We start from the raw sequence: 20,113 nt of genomic DNA, 5'->3' as shown, positions 1-20,113 counted from the left end.
TGGCTTCCGCATACGTAACCACGCAAAGACACGTAATGTTATAGCTGGCACAACACGATTGAACCGGGATTTTTTTTATTTTATTTTTTAAATTTTTGTCTTGAAATGCATTTAAAATGAGTTGTTTAGAGGAAACATAATAACGACTGTAAATAAAGAGGTCTATCTGGCAAACTGCAGATTTCACTTGTAGCTAAATCGAAAAGTGGCTGTCCCTTTAATGAAAGGGAGCCATTGCAAGCGAGTAGCCAGAGTAGGTGACTGATGCAAACCTGAACCAATAACATTATAGAAACATTTTACTTCCATCAAATGAAATGGTAGTGGGCGTGCACATCGCTGTTCCCTCACAGACGTTGTTCCACATGCAGAAGTACCGGTGGTATAACCTTGGCTGATCAGCTTCTTCGTTTCAAACACCATAAAACAGCAACATGTAAGAATTTTAAATAATCAGTTACACAATGTATACGTTATATTTCCTAAATACAGAAGTAGATGTAACTATAATTACAAAGTATTTGCTGCACCCTTTAGGAAACTACTATACTGCTTTCGATTTACCACACACACGGACCATAGTACTTATCCATACTCGTGCACTGGTTTGAATACATCTGTTACCTTTAAGGCAAGCTGCTATGGATATAACTGCAAAGTACTGCCATAAAGAAATGGAGGCATATGGGTCATGTGTGGCCTCCAATCCATCAACATGGCAGCAGACGTGTCACGAGCTGAAGATAAAGGTTGCACAGTGTACATCATCACAGTAAGTCCATTTATTTGTTCCCTCATTCTCACCCATGTGAGTCTGGCATCCTCCTGTAAATATTTTCAAGGCATATTTTAATCTAACCCCTGAATGTGTTAAGCCCGGTGATCCAGAAGATCAGGCAGGACTGTTCCAAGGAGTTTGTGGAGTTTGAGCGCTGCTTGAGAGAAAACCAGGACAAACCTGCCTCCTGCTCACCACATGTGGCTCGCTTTCTGGGCTGTGCAGAGACAGTGGACCTCAGTGGAGTGGGTAAGTATTTCACAAAACTGGCCATACACATCTTAAAGTAACATGTATACAAGCTGTCAGTTAAAATTTAAGCGATTTAGTCGTGCATGTTTTTAAGCCTTCTCCTTGTCTCTTGAAGGAGGAAGAGTGTTTCTTTTATGAAACTGGCTTGTGTATGCTGGTTTTTCATGCGTCCACTGGGCATCATAATACAAAACATTTGAAAACACACAGGGTTACCATGTTTGCAAAAATAGTAATAATATTGCATGAGATGTTGGTATGTTGACAACTAAAGCAAAATATTCGTTTTCTTTTTTCCAGCCACAAATCCGGTATCTCAGCCATCTTAGCATTAAGACGTCCTCCATTACCTGAAAGCACCTGTCTCCACACCACCACAGGTGGGCTGGTTTCAAATGCATCCCAGCCATGTTGCTGTATGTACAGTGACTGATAGAATACAGTGCTATGGAAAAGTATTTGCCCCCTTCCAACCTAATAACTGGTTGTGCTACCCTTGGCAGCAAGAACTGCAATGAAGCATTTGCAATTGCTGGTAATGAATCACTGTGGAGAAATTCTGGTCCACTCATTTTTGCAGATTTGTTTTAATTCAGCCACATTTGAGGGTTTTCAAGTGTGAGCAGCCTGTTTAAGGTCATGCCAAAGCATCTCAATCAGATTTAAGTCTGGACTGTGACTAGGCCACTCCAAAATCTAAATTTTTTTTTTTTTTTGAGCCATTCAAAGGTGGACTTTCTGGTGTGTATCAGATCAAACTGCATTTAATATTTAGTCTGATTATCTTTGTCTAATATTAAACTTATTTGATGATCTGAAACATGTGACAAAAATGAAAAAAGAAACCAGGAAGGGGGGCACCTTTTCACAGCACTGTATCTGTTTTCTTAATGTGGCTCAGTGTGACTAACTTCAAAAATAGCAGATTGATGCCAAAGTACTGTGGGTTAGATGGTTCTTGTAGAATATTTCATTGCTGTATCATTCGCTAACTTTTCATGTAAGTCTTGTTGGCATTTAAAAATATGATTTATGCTTCTTTATGTGAGAAACTCAGGTGTGTACTGCTTTTTTATTGAACTATTTCATTAAAAAATGACCTTAGACTTCTAATACCCATCTGGAGTTGTCATCCTCCATTGTTTCTGTTTCTTGTGCCTATTCCTCCCACCCTTGCCCTCTCCAGGTCTGAGTCAGAGTCAAATATTAAACTGGAATGTATTGCTCCCACACAAACTCTCCTGGCTACTCAGTAACTGAGCAATAGGGAGTCTGGGAAGAAAGGAGAAGGCTGTTCAGCTTTAATCAGCAGGACAACTGAAAGAGACAGAGGGAGGATGTTGAGTTATGAACCCTGTGACCACTAAGCAGAACAGACATTTTCTGGTTGAGTTATTAAAGTTTTGAGTGGAGAGACTGAGGGAAACAGATTCCTTTCCTTTAAAGTGTATCTTTGGTTCATACCATTTGAGCAAGTGATAAATGCGTCATCATTTATTGTATTTAGGACAAATAAGCCAAGTGTACTTCAAAGACGAAACCGCAGATTGTATTGAAGATACGGCAACATTACATTCAAAGCACATCACCTGGCAGTCACTGATCAAAAAAGTAAGATAAGATCTCATCTACTGCACAAATAAGTTACATTCACAATATTATCACTTTAAAAACACCATGAGTCAGTTATCAGAGTCAAACATAATGTCGTGTAGGAATGACACAGGCTGTAGCCAATTACTGGCTTCTAAATGAAAAGAGTTTCACCCTAATCCTATTTTATTCTGCACCACTTTGTAATTCTGATCCCGATGCCTTCTGTAACACTTGCTATCCAACTTGAATTTGGAGGCTATTTCTTCATACCTACTTGTGGCACATAAATATCATGCTACAGTTTAAATATTATCTGATTATCACATCATAAGATACAAAATGCCTACCTAATGTGACTTTCTGAGAAGGAAATTATTACAGTTTGTGACTACAACAGTTAATTATAACACAGTCATACACACATTTACATTTGGAGTACCTTCATGTGCCTATTATCCTTAATTTGGGGAATTATAAACCAAAGAGTTGAAATTTGCTGCACTGTTTTTGAATGATCACATTATAAAAGAGTAAGGAAAACTAAAACAATAATCACTTAAATAACCCTGTTTCCGCATAAGGCTCTTGAAATGACCCTGTAGTGTTATTAGCTAAATGCTCAATTTTTTTGGTCCATATTTTACCAGTCATGCATTATGAAAAACTAAGGATACAGTTTGAAATATTCATTTTTCACAAAGTTAGTTTCTTTTTCTTTGTAATCTCTGTCCTTGAAGTCACTGGGCAAGTTAAATTGTCCTCCTATCCAGCACAATATCCTGAGTTGTGGCTCAGGTTCCACAAACATACACACTAACCTGAGAGCAAAACTGTACTCCAATCCATATACAGTGCTGTATATGGTGCAGTCATTCACACAATAACTAGTCCTGGCAAAACAAAAAAAGTAATACAATATACTAATTTATTTTAAACCCTCAGCTGCCCATCAGACCTGCCAGGACTGCTAATTATATGTGATTTGATTGATGAATTCACTTTCAACAACCAATTATTGTCTGTACTTGGTGATATACATATTGATAGGTATGATAAGTTTCTTCATTTTTTTTTGTTGGAAAGTGCCATGAAATGTTTTTCATTAAACATTACGTAAATACAGCAGAATAAACTTAGGTCCTTTATCTTGGACATTTACAGTGTCTGTATTTCCAGCATGTGATTCTTATCTAGGAAAGATGTGAGAACACTAAGCTAATCTGCTGCAAATTGATATTATGACTATGTCTAACTCGTGGTGATGTTAGCCTGTGATAAAAGCTCGTAAGCATGTTCGGCTGAAGGGTGTTTCATGGAGAATGGTCCCACAGGCATGTTGATGGAGAGACTCCATTAGCTGCATCTCTGAGGTGAAAGGTGAAACAGGAGGGGAACGAGTGACAGTTTATAAGGGTCAGGAGGTGAAATAGGAGTTCTGCATGGAGTAGAGACGGTCGATGGGGTTTCCCACTCGCCCTGCCAGGAGACCGCCCTCCCCTGTTGCTAAGAGGCAGTCACCAAGGTGACCAAGGCTTCCATCGCTGTCCAGGTCATGGAACACTGTCTCTGAGTCTGCAGTCAAAAGGAAAGAGAGTTTGGACAGCTAAAGTGGAATAGTGTTTAGTTAGAGCAAAGAAAATTTAGAAACAAAAATCCCACTGTTAAGTATAAAGGTGGGAAGACATTTTTTTTTTTTTTTTTAAACTTTTAGCTTTGTCTTCTTGTCATACCATAGGAGTGGAGCTGCTCGCTATTCAATTGAGGTGGCGTAAGCCCATGTCGAAATGGCTCTCCACCATAAATGTTGGGATCCAGAGCAAGAAGCTGCTGACGTGGTAGAGATGGATATCCCAGCATCCCATCCATGCCGTGGGTACTAGATCCATCTATGTAAAAATAAAACAAAACAAAAACAAAAAACCTTTAACCATAGCGGTCCTTCTGTCTTTCTTTCTATCTTGGTTTTGCACTGGTACTCAAAGCTCTTACCCTCGCTGTCGTCATTGCTTTGACGGCCCCCTCTGCTTGGTCCCCTCCTGGTGCCTCCTAGCTGCTCTTGCTCCTGCTGCTGCTGCTGCTGCTGTTGCTGTCGGCGAGCTAACTTTTTCATCTAATGCACAAAAGCACACACTGTATGAATTTCCTCTTTCTGTCCTAAATCAAACATGTCTTCAGGAAATATATAAAACCTTACCTTGGCTCTCTGGTTTTGAAACCACACCTGCACAACACGCACTGTCAGCCCAGTCTCTGCAGCCAGCGTCTCTCTCACCTACAGGTAAGAGTTTTTAATTATTTTTAAAATCTTAACTTCGCAGTGTCAAACACCACAGCCCCATGAAGTTTGGAAGGCATGACCAGGTGTATCTTGTGGCATACCGACAAGACAAGCTGATCCACCCACCTTGCGGCATGGTTTGGCTGACACTTCAAAGGAGGCCTTGAAAGCGCGCCGCTGCTGTGTGGTCAAGATAGTGCGTGGTCGTTTTGAACGCTTGTGCTCCTTGCCTTCATCACTGCCTTTTCCCCCACCAGAGCCTCCTCCACCATCTTCATCCTCACTTTTTACTGAGCAAGGTAAGCAGAACAATCAGACCAACTGCCTGTGAGTAGTAACATTTGAAAAAATTGTCTCTAGGGTGTCCAGTACCCATTTGTTCCATTCCACTGGAGGTTCACTGCTGAAAACTATCCTCAATTGCAAATCAAAACATTTCTATAGAAGTGGCACTATTTGAAATTCAGTAATGGTGCCTTTATTTAAAATTGAGGTGTTATTGCCACATTTTTCAGCTATGCCATTATAATTATTTAACTAAGCATTTGAGTTGTATATCACCCCAGTGATCAACAACACACTTAAACCTGAGATTTAGGGATTGTCTACATATTTCATACTTCCTGACTTTGGGAGAAGCTTGAGACTTAAACCTCCTTTGCCTTAAATATTAAGAATTTTCCTTCAGTTCACTGATTTAAAGTGGATAAAAGTTATGGATTTGGTCTAAATGCATAAGTGTAAAAAAAAAATAATTTTCCCAAGAAAAGTAACTTTGACCTTCATTATGTGTTTTTCAATCAAAGTACCCTCAGAAGAAACCTGCTTTACCTGATTCAGTTGGTGTGGGGCTAATAGCAGCCAGCATTTCCCTCTCCTTTTCATAGTCCATGCGGCAGAGCAGCTGGCCTTCTTTCAGCACAAACTCATCACCTCTCTGCAGCCGGCGTTCACACTCACAGCAGCTGAAGCAACCCAGGTGGTACACCTGGCCTAGCACACGCATTATCAGCTCAGAACGTCCAATGACTTGCAAGCAGGCACTGCACTTTCTTACAAACAGCCTGGAGGGGTTCAGAAACATACATATATGGTTTATAATTTTATGGATACCTACATAAACTATAAAACATGGCAATGATAACAGTATAGCAACTTAGAATAAGAAGTGAATTAATTAAAGGCTGAGGCGCAAACAAGAAGCTCTGACACATTTACCCTCAGCTCCAATGATTTTGAAGATTAGCATAGTCTCTTAATTAAAGGTTGTATAAGCATTACCCAATTCACAGTGCAACAAGGTGAACATCTGTTAAGATGGGTTACAGTAGTCTGTATTATTATTATTTTTTTTATTTTCTATATTCTGGCAGTAGGGGGCAGTAGTTAGCTTCTTATAAGAGAGCAGTCTGTTGTGAATCTTTCCCCATTGAAATCCTTAAATGTTAAGATCTCTTTGGTGGAGTGAACTCCAGTCTGTCCATATACTGGTGACAATTTACGTATTTAGCTCAATGAATAAAGCTTAAAACAGTCTTTCTCAGGTTATTACTTTCCCCCATGACCACTTTCCTTCTTTTGTCCCTCCATCTCTCTTCCTGTGCTATGTTACAACCCTTCACTTTCTCTCCCACATGACAATCTCTTGCACATCCTTATTTCTATTCACAGGGCTCAAATCTTTGCCATTAAATTCCTCTCAAATCCCTGCTCTTGCACTTGCTTTCCTCCCCTTCCCTCCTCAGTATTTAGTACTTTCTGCCAGCATTCCCAGTTCTCCCTCATGCCCTCCCAGCCTGCCTCCCCAGTTCACTGAAACTAATAAAGACAGGATTAATTAGATTGTTGTTTAAACAGTGAGATGGCCAGACAGACGCTGTAAACTCATAACCAGGGATTGGGGATAGCATGGGGTTAATCTCTCTCCTCTCACTTATGCACACTAAAACACACACACACACACACACACACACACACACACACACACACACACACACACACACACACACACACACACACACACACACACACACACACACACACACACCCATCGAGTATCAGTAAACCTAGCCTGGTCTTGGATAGTTACCCACATTCACCATATCATCATGGTGATGGTGCAAAACATTTATGCTCAAGAAATATTTTATATACACTGGAGCATCATTACAAGTCTTCAGTGGGAAGAGTTAACAGGAAGCCTGAGCATGGCTGTAAAAAAGATAAAGGTTCATGGGATACAGAAATAGCACCACAACAAAACACAAACCCTGTTAAGAAGGGAGGCAATGGGGGGAAGAAGGGATGAAGACTGAAGTGTTGACGCTCCCTGACTGAGTGATAGGAAGGTGTTGCTGCCCAAATCTGGAGAGTAAAGAAGGAGCCAGGTCTGCACATTAGAGTGCCTAATCTGTGATTCTGTCCCAAACGCAGCTGCTACAGCTAATCTTTCTCAATCCATCTGCCAAACGCTCCCCAAATTCCCCAAATGACAGTGTCGCTAACTTAACATCATAAAGCAAACACAATATTCCTATAAGCAACCATACAAAGACTGTTATGATAGGAACTTGTGTTTGACTAAATGTCTTTAAATTACTTTGCTGCAGTAACGTTACATTGCATTTTAGAAAGAGGCTTCCACTGTAAAATTCCTGCCATAACCCACATGTCAATCATAGTATGTGGTATAGATCATGTATGTCACAAAAAGCACAATCATCACAACGCTCTGTACTGCCTTACTCTCAGCATCTCAAATACTTCCTTTCACTGGGAACAAAAAACAACAAAACAGAATCGTCAGGGTTGCTTGACATAAGATTGATGAGGTTGGTGGTTAAGTCCCACACTCCCTAATCAGGGGTGTACACAGCACGGTAGGAATTTACTCAACATGGCAAATAAAGGAAACTTGGGGCAACTGCCACAGAGGGGGGTCTGTAAGTAGATCAGTATAATCCCTCTAATAGAAGTATCATTCACACATGGACCTGACCAGGGTGCAGCTTCCAAAAAAAAAAAAATCACTACAGGCATGACGGATAGAGAGCAGTCATACGATTAAGGTGAATTTAACTTTACAGGATTTATAGATTTTAGTCAAACACGGCCACACACACTGCAGCTTCCACTGCTTGAGTAAATTTGTCAGTGTATCTGAATGCATTATTTTGAAGCATTAATTGGCATAAAGACTTTCTATGCTGTGGTTGTTAAAATTGTGTTCCTGGTATGTGCTGAGTGTTATATAGTTATTTTTGTTTTTTAATTTTTAAATTTTTAATTCATACACTGCAAAAAAAAGTGAAAATTAGGAGTCAAACAGCTGTTGTATATTAAGGAACAGCTGTGCTGGAAGCTTAGAGAATGGATAGTTTAAAAAAAGCCTTTGCTTTGGATTTAGAGGGCTTTACTTTAATTAAGTAATAATATGATATATACATGACTGAAAAGAATGGAGATGCAAGTGCTCACAAAAGGCTGAAGGTAATGATCAACCTTTAGAGCTTGCGATATAAAAAACATCAGGAAGATTGGCTCTAGGCAACTTTATGCTCAATGCCATGGATTTTGGAGGGGTTAGGGGGCATGGCTAATTACAAGCTCACTGATTACGAGATCAAGTGTAGAGAGGAAGAAAAAGGTGCTGTATTGTAAGTATTGGTATAATCAGGTCTTTTCCTTTTGTTTATTGCAGATCCCAGGCATACAAACAGCATAACAGAATCTTCATCACCTCCCTAAGCTGTGTCATGTGGCATTGTTTTGCCTGTGAGCTGTGACAAGCATGACATTGTCTGGACTGCAATACAATCATTCCATAAATATGTATGTGTCTCAGAGCAATTGCAGTTGTTGCGCTTGCTTTCATAACTGATGAATATTTATACAGGTACATGTTTGGTTACACTAACCCTCTTTTATGGAGTTTCTCTTATTGCAGTAGGTTTGGGTCATTTATACATAAGCAAGACCAAAAGAACCTAACTTGGATAAATTTAACTTTCACCTTGAAAGCATGGCTCATCAAAGATCCATCACAGTCACTCATTTTAATTTTTGACCTATAGTTTAAGATGCATCTCTTACTCGCAAGGTGTGATAAGCAGAGGTTTAGATGTACTAGCTTGTGATTCCCACATATATGATCGTAGTGTGTGACAATGAAGGTATAATAGAGGATTCACGTTATAGATGCAAAAAGTACAAATGATATGCATCAATCTTAGTTTTAAGTTGTATTGTGTTTAGTATCAATTTCTTAGATGTCTGTGTGTGTGCGCGCGCGCGCGCGTGTGTGTGTGTGTGTGTGTGTGTTTTTGTGGAATTGTGTGTGTGCACTTTTGGCGGATATTGCTCTGTGAAGCAAAATGGCTCAGAGCCAGGGTTCAGTAATCACATCATCTCCTTTTATTAAATCTCCCTGCACTGCTTCTGTGTTATTAAAATCTCCCAGCATTCCCCACGATACTTGCTACCCTGCCACCACTCACTCACACTCATAGAGAAATACACAGGTTTAAAGATATATATATATATATATATATATATATATATATATATATATATATATATATATATATATATATATATATATATATATATATATATAGTAAAGTCATGCCTGCATGCACACTGCTATATATACAGTCACATGCACATATAAACACAAATATGCACAGTTAGTGTAAACATAGATAAGGTGCCTGGGTACAAACATCAATAAAACAGTGACAGATGCTGCATCTGTGCACCACATCCATCCATGCATCAGTGAAGTAACAAGGTCAATGAGTGCTCTGAAAAATGTGCAACATGTATATAATACTTGTTATTTAATGGACACAAGGGTCAACAGTACATGGAATATATCTTTAGAGGCAGTTATATCCTTAAAGGCACTCTCACAGTTATAAAGTTACATGTTGTGACTCTTGCAGTAAATTGTTCACACTGGTAATGACCAGCGCTACATGAGAACAGCACTGATGCTTATAATATTCAAGCCTTAACTTGTGTAAAGTAACAACCAAATACCTGCATGATGTGCATAGTCTGCATGATATGTGTCTCTGGGTGTGCGGCTGTGAGCTACACCTGATGCTACCAAGAATGAATGCTATGTGTCAGGATATAGATGTGTGTTTGTGTGCGTGAGTGAGTGGGTGTGTGTTAGTTTAGATAAAACAGTTAATCCCCAGGCCACCAGAACGCAATATCCTGTCTGCCCGTTTCTCATTTCCTGTCTGTCTCTGGCGGAGCGGGAAGCAGCAGGGAGGGGGTGGCGGGGGACAGCGAGACCCGTTGCCCCAGAAACAGGAGATACAGCCGGTCGATTTGCGAGAAGTCTACGCCGATCTCCCTATCTCTCCCTCTCTGGTGCGACCCCCTATTCGCACTCTCTTTTTTTCCTCTCCCTCTCTGCTTTTATTATCTCAGATTTAATAAAGCTGAGGCGAGCAGCTTGTTCTGCCATGAAACATTTATTAGCTGTCTGTTATAAAATTGTTGTGGGGGAGGAAAGATGATGGGGTCTCATCTCACATTATGCAAAAACAGTGGCAATATCACCCCCCACCCCCCCACCCCCACCCTCCACCCCATCACCATCATCTCACACACACATACACAGGCAAAAATCTGCCCCAGCCTGAGGCTGTTCCATCCTTAAAACTCTCACACACCTTGTCCTTACCTTCTTTAACCCATTTTAAACCCTTTCTCCATCAGTGAAAGTTCTCCCTGATGCTCTTTCTTTTATACTGTCAAATCAGACTGTTTTTCAACAGCACACAATCAAAGCACAAAAACTCATCTATCTGCACTTTATTCTCATCTGGCAAGTCTCCAGCCATCATCTGTTGAGCTGCAGGTGTAGCTAATATAAGACTCTTGGGTGAGAGAGGAGTGCTTCAACTTTTCAGAATTGCATGCCTATATTACGTACAGCTTTAAGTGAAGCTACATTTACCTACACCCACACTGAGCTATAAACTTTCCTTTCCTTTGAAGATTCATTCCATGAGCTGAAATTTTCAGTTATTTAACCTAAAATTGCTCAGATTTCTGCTGCCACCTCCATGCAGACATGACTTGGTTCCTAAAAAGACAGATGATTGAAGTCTTTTTGTATAAAGGTATTTTCATAGTTGCAACCAAATAAGCAAGTAATATTAAACTCTATTTTGGTTGACATGTTTTAAAATTGTAAAAGTTTCAGTATTCAGACTTATTTTTTATTTATCAACAGTGACTCATTAAAAAGAGTTAGGCTGATAGGAATAAGGGTTTGTATTCCCTCTGACATATTATTGCATAATTATCTGTAATAGTATTTCCCTGCAGCCCAGTATCAGACCTGTCAAAACAGGACAGTCAGAGAGAGCTGGGCAATTAGCACTGTACCCAATCAGCCACACTGCCACCTCCTCCTATTCCCCTCCTGAGAGACAAAGAGGCACTGGGGGGGTGGGGGGTGTGCGATTAAGAGAAAACAAGGGATAAACGGGGAGATAAACTGTTTGGTGTCATCGCTGCTATCAATCTCAACAAGAAGGAAATGAGGTTTGGAATAGAGAAATATTATTACAAAGCAGACAGTGATGAATGAGGTAAAGGATAGAGAGATAGGGAGAGAAATGGTTGGTGGGGTGGAGGTATAGAAGAGAGAATGCGTAAAAGATGCAATTTCTATCCTCAGACTTAGAGGTTCACTCATATAAATGCACTATAACCTGAGAGGATACTCTTTCAGGTCATTAAGTGTTAGACTCACGTATAACTCCTGGTCAGCAGAGGATGATTCCATAACTGTGGCGGCAGGGCCTCCCCCTCTCTGTCTGTGGTGAGAGGGTTTGTAAACTTAGATGTAGTCTCTGTGCCCTCCACCCCACAGCGTGAGGTATTAAACTCAAGGTTTTAGTGAATATCCACCCTTGTGACCTTTTTTTCAAAGAGCTGGAGCTGCCTTTATGTGGCTTTCAAGGGAGTTTGTAGGCTTCTCACAGCCAGAATACCCTCAGTTCTGTTTGGGCTCAGTACTATTGAGGAGAGAACACTGGTCTTATACTCGTCACTTTGACAAGGAATCATAAGGGCCAGCTATAAGATCATGCCTGTTTGAAAAGCACAGAATGAGGGTGCTCATTATTTCTACTTGTCCATTTGCTAAACAGCTTTCAATCAGAATGCTATTTCATCTTCCTGTAACTTCTAAAGAGGTCTGTTTTTAGTTTAAAGCAAACTGTGCTAATATACAACTGGCAGGCTTTACTGTTAATAATTTTGTCAGAAAAGTCCAAAATTTCATTTAGATTTTTAGAAAACAGTCACTTCCTCAGATGTAAACTTTTTTTCTGTCCAGATTTCTATAACTCTGTCCATTGTGCCAGTAAATGCAATGTATTGTGCCTGTGCATGAAAACAACCTTAAGGGAATTTGTGTGCAGGGAAGACTTATTCTAACGCCTCATGCTGAACATCTGGTCCATAACAGGATGGAGTTCCAGAGAATTTCTCAAGGTTTCAAAACAAAAATAAATCCACAAGAAAAATCCACAAGATGCACTTGAGTTTATTGTGTCTAAATCCCCTCATTTCCATAACAGATTGAGACCAGGGAAATTTAAAACCGGCGCTATTGAAAAGGCATACCTCCAGTTTTATTTTATTTTATTTTATTTTATTTTATTTTATTTTATTTTATTTTATTTTATTTTATTTTATTTTATTCTTAATGAATGGCAATGACATGCTAATTTATGTCCAAATACTTAACGTGAATGATAACGTGCATTCCCAGAAATATGCAGACTACGATTTCACCCAAACCATTTAAAATAAAATAAAAAAAATCATGAAACTTTGAAACCCTACATTGGCTTTTGATCATCAGAGTAGAACAATTCTGAAGCAATGTATCCTTCAAAAGCATTAAACATGCAAATGCTGAACAAACCTTTGCCTTGGAGGCAGTTAAGTCCACATGAATCAGGGTGGAGGATGGGTCACATTTGAAAATTAGATTTCTCATTTGAATTTGCATTTTTTTTTCATGAAGACCAGCTAGAGTAATTAAAAATATATTCCCACCCACAAATCAATTTTATATTTGTTTCTATTTCAAATATTAAAAAAAAATATAACAAACAAGCACACGCAAACAGATGATCAGAGTAGCAGTCCAGTACAGTACAGCAGTACAGTGCCTTTAGATTTTGCTAAGGAGTCATCGAGGAGAGGTCTGCTTGTCTTTGTTGTCTTTGTCTGGTGTGATGTAATCAAAGCAAAAAATGAATTAAAAACATTTTTTAAATTCATTTTTATATTCAGGAATAGCCAGAGATCTGCACAAGGAAAGCACCCCAATAATAAAAATCCCAGTATGAGCTTAAAAGCCTGTAAGATGCTGCCTTTCTGTTAATGTATTCCATTCACACATTTTTCAGTGAATTCAGTTAATTTAATTCCTTAGAATTTCTGACAAAGTAAACTCATCACTGCACACTGATGAGTTTACTTTGATGAGTTTACTTTGATGAGTTTACTGCATCAGTGTGCAGTGACATCACTGCTCATCAGTGTGCAGTGATGTCACTGCACACTGATGAGTTTACTTTGTCAGTAATTCCTTAGAATTTCTGACAAAGTAAACTCATCAGTGTGCAGTGACATCACTGAAATGATGAGCCTTTTCTTGTCTGACGCAGGTATCAAACTGATACTCAAACACAGGGTCAAAAGAAAGTATCCACTAATAATTAGACAAATTCCCCTAAGATTCTTATGCACATTCCAAATTCTTGGACATGGTTATCTGTTACAGCACACACACCTGCTCTAGATGGTTGTGGGAGGTGGTGGTGGGGGATTGTGTAGTGTAAGGCGCTGATGGACAGACTGCAGGGAAAACAAGGAGACATTGTTGCCTATCCGCTGAAGGTCACAGGCATTACTGCGTGCCAAGTCTGGCACCGACTCACACAACAAGGCAACAAGGCATATGCAATGTATAGGGGACTAAATCAACAACATAGTGAATGAGCCTCTGACTGCTAATTTGGGTCTGCAATTGCAGTCATTACACAATGAGAGCAAATATACTTTTTCATTCCATCACTGAAAATGAGCCCAGTTCTTCACTTATGGTAAGCTATTGCCGCCACGTTTTCCACTCATTTTTCCAGATAGACATCACACAATGGGCTTTCATCACAGTTCCCCTGTCTCTCCCTCTCTCTCTCTCCTCCAGATGTCAGGTACAGTGGGAGAGTCTGTGCTGCTGGATGCCGTCTGACACTTTTCATAACAATGATAACAAGCTGCAGACTTGTCCTTAAGCTGTCCATCCCTGGAGCTCCCATTGCAGGCACACCCACTGACCGCAGCACACACCAAGCAGCCAAAGTAAAAATGTAGTGGCCACAAAAATGTACATAGAGAGAGCCATCAAACACAAAACATAACTTTTAAATTGCAATATATTGTAATGTAGTGTGTCCAGATGCTGTACTGTAAGATACTGAATAGCAGTGGCAATGGGTGTTGGTTCAAATAAGATTATGAACTTAAACACGATGGAAATAGTCATATAAAGCAAGAATTTAAATTTTGGGAGGGCAGTTTTTGCCTTTGTGAAAAGTCTTGATCAATAAATAAGAAACAATAATCTACTAAAACTGCTACCAAAAATGAATATATTCTATGTAAGTGTAATGCAAATCTTAGTTTTAGATACATACATGAGGTCAAATTTCACATCTAAAGTTTGGTGTTGGTAAATACATAAAAGTTTAAATAATAAGCACACTGAACCTCTGGGTATGTTGAAATTAATTGGGTTTGACACACAAATCTATCCTTGTCTGTAATGATAGTGTGGGACTGATAAAATTGTCAATTTCAAGGCCTCTACATGTTTAGTTGGTAATTACATAAATTTCTGTTTTAGAAATTCATGAAGTTTTTTCAAACATTGGTACAACATGCAGCATATATTTCCTACTTTATGATTCTCACCTTCATAACTCTGCCTTCTCCAGCTAAGTCGTTAAAGTTTCATTAATATTATTTAACCAGATTTGTTCAGTGTGAGGACTGATTTATGTGCAGGTCATTTGTACACTCTAAATAATCTTCTTTCTTGACACCTACATTAATTTTTCAGAATTTAAATGACAAGTGCTCTTACAGTGATTAACATTGTACTGCATCTTTTGCTGGCACACTGATAGATGCTGTTAAGTCTAACAGGAGACTTTCAATAGATGTAGAATATAATGTTCCTCATCTGTTTTAAACAGAAGTTTTACTTGAACCCCCCCCCCCCCCCCAAAAAACAAACAAACAAGCAAACAAACAAACAAACAAAAACAAAAAAAAAACAAAAAAACAAAACAAAACAAGAAACAATCATATCACATCAGCACGTCTTACTAGATTAGTGTGTCACATTTTTTGTGTATAGCAGTTTAAAGTCACATAAGGAGACTGGGTGACATCACTTTAACTCGTTTCTTACTGAGTGAAACTAAAATGTCTAAAATAGTCTCCGTAAGTGAACGTGCAGTAACACATTTGGGAAGTAAAAAAAATTACATTTCGAGATACAGTTAACTGTTGCAATTATTGTGCGACTGTATATTTTTTGCAGATTATGGAATTTGTTTTCAGCATGAGATAACGCTTCTTTTAGTTACTGGAAATTTTCCAACCTAAATTTGTAGCCCATGTTATCCTTGAACTGTGTGTGTGTGTGTGTGTGTGTGTGTGTGTGTGTGTGTGTGTGTGTGTGTGTGTGTGTGTGTGTGTGTGTGTGTGTTTTTACTTTTCATAGTCGTGCTTGCAATACAGCAGGCGGTCCCGGCTGTAACAAGTCCCAGTGAGCGCGCTTAAACACACGGCGCACTTGACACAGGTCTCGTGCCAGGAACGCTCATTCACGCGCAGCAGGAAGCGGTCGGCGATGGGAGACTCGCAGCCCGCACACACCTCACCTCCTCCTCTGTACTCTGGACCTGAAGGGAGCATATCAGAGCATGGACAGAGAGATTGAAAGAAGACCAAAGTCAGGATACTGGCCAAGTTTCCGCAGTGACTCCAGCCTTAAATAAAAAACAGCCTGCTTCTAAATTTTCACGGTCATCAATAAGGCACTAAAAACACATTTTGCTTAATATACCAAATCGTGTGTATATGCTTCCTGTCATCTAGGATATGAAAACTGATGTCCTCTTTAGCATGGATGCAAAATGAAAGACACATACTTAGGAAAAAAGGTTTATGGCGACCCCAGTTTTTGATATTAATTTTCTCAATTAAAAATTAAGAACATCTGGATATTTATTTCATTCCTAACTCGACTTTATGGGCATGAGCTGCTTGAAATATTTACATTCATATTGGCATATTAGACTCGAAAGGTGTTGACAGTGTAAAGTCGGTTGTTGTTGCTATTATTATATTAATTTAATTCTGAGGTCAGGGTAACATAAGTCATATGTTATAGAATATGATAGAATATGATTTTATGTTTTGTTTCTCATATGGTAGGTTCAGTATTCCCACAATAGCCTAATGTTGTGATGGCTCTGAGACTGCATCAACATGGATATATATTTTTTTAAATAATATATTCTCCTAATATGAACTTAGTCCTGAATGTCTATAGGATATTCCTAAAGACATTCAGGACTTAAAACCGCGGATAAAGTGGACATGAACATATGCTTTGGTAATTTTATTTGTGGTCTTTTTTTTTTTTTTAAATGATAAGTTAATTACAAACGTTCAACTTGTGATAACATTTATTATATTCATCGAGAGTGTGTCTGTTGTCAGACTTACCGAAAGGCGTGGAGGATGGAGGCTGCTGCAGACAGGACTGCTGGCTCTCCTCTGTTTTCATCCCTTCTCTCCTCCCCTCAGTGTGATCGCTAGAGACAAAAATGAAAAATTTCTCTCTAAGATATCAGCGGAACCATGCTGCAATAAATCAACCTCAAAATAAGGGAATTAGTAAGAGAAAGTGCAGGCCAAAGCAGTCACCTGGATTTTTAAAAATTGTTTATTATTATTATTATTATTATTATTTTATAGGACAATCTATGTCGACATGATTTAAAATTAGACTGAATCTCACACACACGCACAGAGCTTGGATTACATTCAGCTCATTAAATGCAGAAAAAACTGATTAAAACAGAAAATTTGAAACACGTTTCTCTTATAACAAAAATTCTAAATGAAAGGAACTACATATGAACATAGAATTACGAACTTATCAATTAGCACACAGCCATAACTGTATGCATTATATATTATATTATTAAAAAGTGCAAGCTAGTTTTTTTTAAACATCATGCATTTTATTGTTTTTAAATTATAATTAAAAAAAAGCTTAAAAAAATATATGTAAGCTCTATTTGTTATACAAGCAAAAATAGTGTATCTCTGGTTTAATTTTTGTGTTGAAATTATTTTAAATCCATATAGGTGATCAAGTTTCTTGTAAAATGTGCAATTTTATTCTTTACAGTAAATCTAATTTGTAAAATTGACCCGTTAGAGCAAAACGGATTATGACAGGTGTAGCTTTAAAATAAGCAGAGGGCATTTTGTATTTTATTAATTTCCTTTAACAAATAAACCAAAATTAAAGAAGACAGAAAAAAATAAATAAAAACAACGAAAGATTCAGATTAGTTTTGGAAACGCTGACGAAAACTTTTTTTGATTTTTCTGCACGCAGATGTTTCTCAGTACTGGTGTCATCAGACTCTAGTATTTTGTGCAATGTACAACGATACAATGATAGTCTATATTTTAAATGAATAACACTAGATTTGTCTATTTTATTGTCATTGTGGTAAGTGTAAGGAATCCTACTGACTTCTACTTTTGGGGGCGGGGGTGGGGTCTGTAAGGTGAACCTGTAAAACACAGGGACTATAAAATGGGCTGTTGCCTTAGAAAATTAAGTAATCAGATAACTCCAAATGACTTATGTAAATACAACTAATCTGATTTGGCACTTTTCCTAATTGCGGGTTGAATATATTTATGACACATTTGTGTAAAAGATCAATAATTATACGTTGACGCAAAAAGCCGGTACCCTGATCATCATTATTGAAATAAAACCGATTCCCGGATTTCCCGTGAGACACCTGGAGCTACAATTAACGAAAATATAACTGGCATATTTATGAGGATGAACACATCTTTCTTTAAAGTTGACTGTTCCAAGTAATGCTAAGAACCCTCTCTCTGTGTAATGGCAACAAGCAACCTTTCTATTCTCAGAGATTTGTTAATAAATAAACAGCGTGTAATAATTGGCTGAAAACTGGGAAAAGTCAAATCCCTCGAGCTATCAAAAATTTTTAAAAAGGCAAATTTGAGTTGTGGGTGTGATTGCTGTTCGAATCAAGCTAAAAACTGCTGAAAACTAATGTGATATTTGTCCCCTAAAAGCGTCACAGTTTCCTAAGCAAAGTTGGCTGTCGTTCACATCATACTTTAAGACTATTTTACAGGCTTGTGCCAATATATCAAATCAAAGATCATAAAACTTATCAGATAACATGGTCACTCTGATTTAATCTATTATCTCATGTATTTGTAAAAAGATACCTAACAATGCTGAACCTAAGCACGCGCTGCAGCTGGAACAAGAAACACATCAAATTCAAGCAACACGGTTATTTGGAAATCACAAGTCCGCCTTCACTGACAACCTGTTCTTGAGTTGCGGAGACCTACCTTGAGGTGAAACACACTCCTCCTGAAATCTCGGTTGGCAACATTAAAACCTGGGGAAACTTTCGACTAGTAAATGAACAGACGCGATCGCAGATTATCCACCTGTACCTCACAAAGCGCCGAGCTTCTTGCCTACGGTAAAAATCCAAATACCATGATGATCCGAAGTACTGCCTATTGTCTCTCCAGTTTTCTCCGGGAGCCGTGTGTGCGCTCTGATTTGTTTTGTGCGTAAAAAGGCGCAGAGGGAGGAGATGGACAGAAAACGAGGGAGGGAGAAGGTGCGGAAAATGATGAGGGAAGATGAGTGATAATACAGCCTATTGATAACTCAGATGGGGAGGATCTTTTACAATTCTGTTCAAGGTTACACGGAGACTTAAAAGGGCACAGCTAAGGTGAAACAACTTGTGGTGACACATCAGCTCCCTCCATACGGGAAAACATATTTAAGGTTTTGCTGTATTACACACCAAAACTGGTTAAATTTGGAGTAAAAAATATAAAAAGAACAAAGCCGAATGAAGATGATGGCACTTTACTCCTAGACATCACACAATGTTGCCTCACTCCACTTACTTACAGAAGACTGTAAAATGAAACAGGTTTAGGCATTAAAAGGCTGGCTGAATTCAAAAGTGGCATGTCCAAACACAGAGTGGTACGATTAAAGATAAAAGGTTTATTGCTTTTTTCACTATTGTGTCTGGCATGCTTTTCCCACATACTGAGAGAAGACCGCCCCCTTGTGTTAAAACGGGAAAGGTGCATTGAACTAAAACTGATCAGTGTTAAGATTGGGGACATCATTGAAGGCATATACACTATATTGCCAAAAGTATTTGCTCATCTGCCTTCCCATGCATATGAATTTGAGTAACATCCTATTCTTAATTCATTGGGTTTAATATGATTTTGGCCCGTCCTTTGCAGCTATAACAGCTTCAACTCTTCAACACACTTTCCACAAGGTTTAGAAGTGAGTTTATGGAAATTTCTTCCATTCTTCCGGAAGCACATTTGTGAGGTCAGACATTGATGTTATCCACTAAGTTATCCCAAAGGTGTTCTGTCGGGTTGAGGTAGGACTCTGTGCAGGCCAGTCAAGTTCTTCCACACCAAACTCACTCATCCATGTCTTTATGGACCTTGCTTTATGCACTGGTGCACTAATCTGAAGGCCACATGAAGTATGGAGGTCTGCAGTGATTGAATCTGCAGAAAGTTGGTGACCTCCATGCACTATGGGCCTCAGCATCTGCTGACCCCACTCTATGATTTTATGTGGCTTATCACTTCGTGGCTGGGTTGCTGTTGTTCCCAGTCACTTCCACTTTGCTATAATACCACCAACAGCTGACTGTGGAATATTTAGTAGTGAGGAAATTTCACAACTAGACTTGTTAAACAGGTGACATCCTATCACAGTACCATGCTGGAATTCA

At 38.8% G+C, this 20,113-nt stretch overlaps 2 protein-coding genes across 4 annotated transcripts; one reads left to right on the top strand and one right to left on the bottom strand.

Moving 5' to 3' along the window:
* The first annotated feature begins 317 nt into the window (after positions 1–317).
* On the top strand, positions 318–4,495 carry chchd5 (coiled-coil-helix-coiled-coil-helix domain containing 5). 2 transcript variants are annotated; one of them, XR_004020273.1, is made up of 5 exons: positions 318–436; positions 632–772; positions 876–1,027; positions 1,331–1,410; positions 4,362–4,495. XR_004020273.1 is itself a non-coding variant. In XM_030735257.1 (4 exons), coding segments are annotated over exons 1-4 (324 nt in total). In that variant the 5' UTR covers positions 318–434; the 3' UTR covers positions 1,360–2,128. The 2 variants fall into 2 exon arrangements, 1 of the variants encoding a protein (XP_030591117.1); XM_030735257.1 differs by lacking the exon at positions 4,362–4,495 and having other exon boundaries at positions 1,331–2,128.
* lmx1al (LIM homeobox transcription factor 1, alpha-like) lies at positions 2,510–18,877 on the bottom strand. 2 transcript variants are annotated; one of them, XM_030735225.1, is made up of 9 exons: positions 18,777–18,877; positions 16,752–16,840; positions 15,733–15,922; positions 5,736–5,968; positions 5,031–5,194; positions 4,821–4,898; positions 4,616–4,736; positions 4,357–4,512; positions 2,510–4,198 (listed from the first exon to the last, which is right to left on the bottom strand). In XM_030735225.1, exons 2-9 carry the CDS (start codon positions 16,810–16,812, stop codon positions 4,041–4,043), a joined length of 1,161 nt encoding a protein of 386 aa, XP_030591085.1. In that variant the 5' UTR covers positions 16,813–16,840; positions 18,777–18,877; the 3' UTR covers positions 2,510–4,040. The 2 variants fall into 2 exon arrangements, with proteins under 2 accessions (XP_030591085.1, XP_030591084.1); XM_030735224.1 differs by having other exon boundaries at positions 18,669–18,873.
* Positions 18,878–20,113: the final 1,236 nt, after the last annotated feature.

Source organism: Archocentrus centrarchus, chromosome 8, assembly GCF_007364275.1.
Source record: "Archocentrus centrarchus isolate MPI-CPG fArcCen1 chromosome 8, fArcCen1, whole genome shotgun sequence".
NCBI classification, from domain to species: domain Eukaryota; kingdom Metazoa; phylum Chordata; class Actinopteri; order Cichliformes; family Cichlidae; genus Archocentrus; species Archocentrus centrarchus.
Note: the sequence above shows the minus strand (reverse complement) of the source record. Positions and strands in the feature narration are given on the sequence as shown.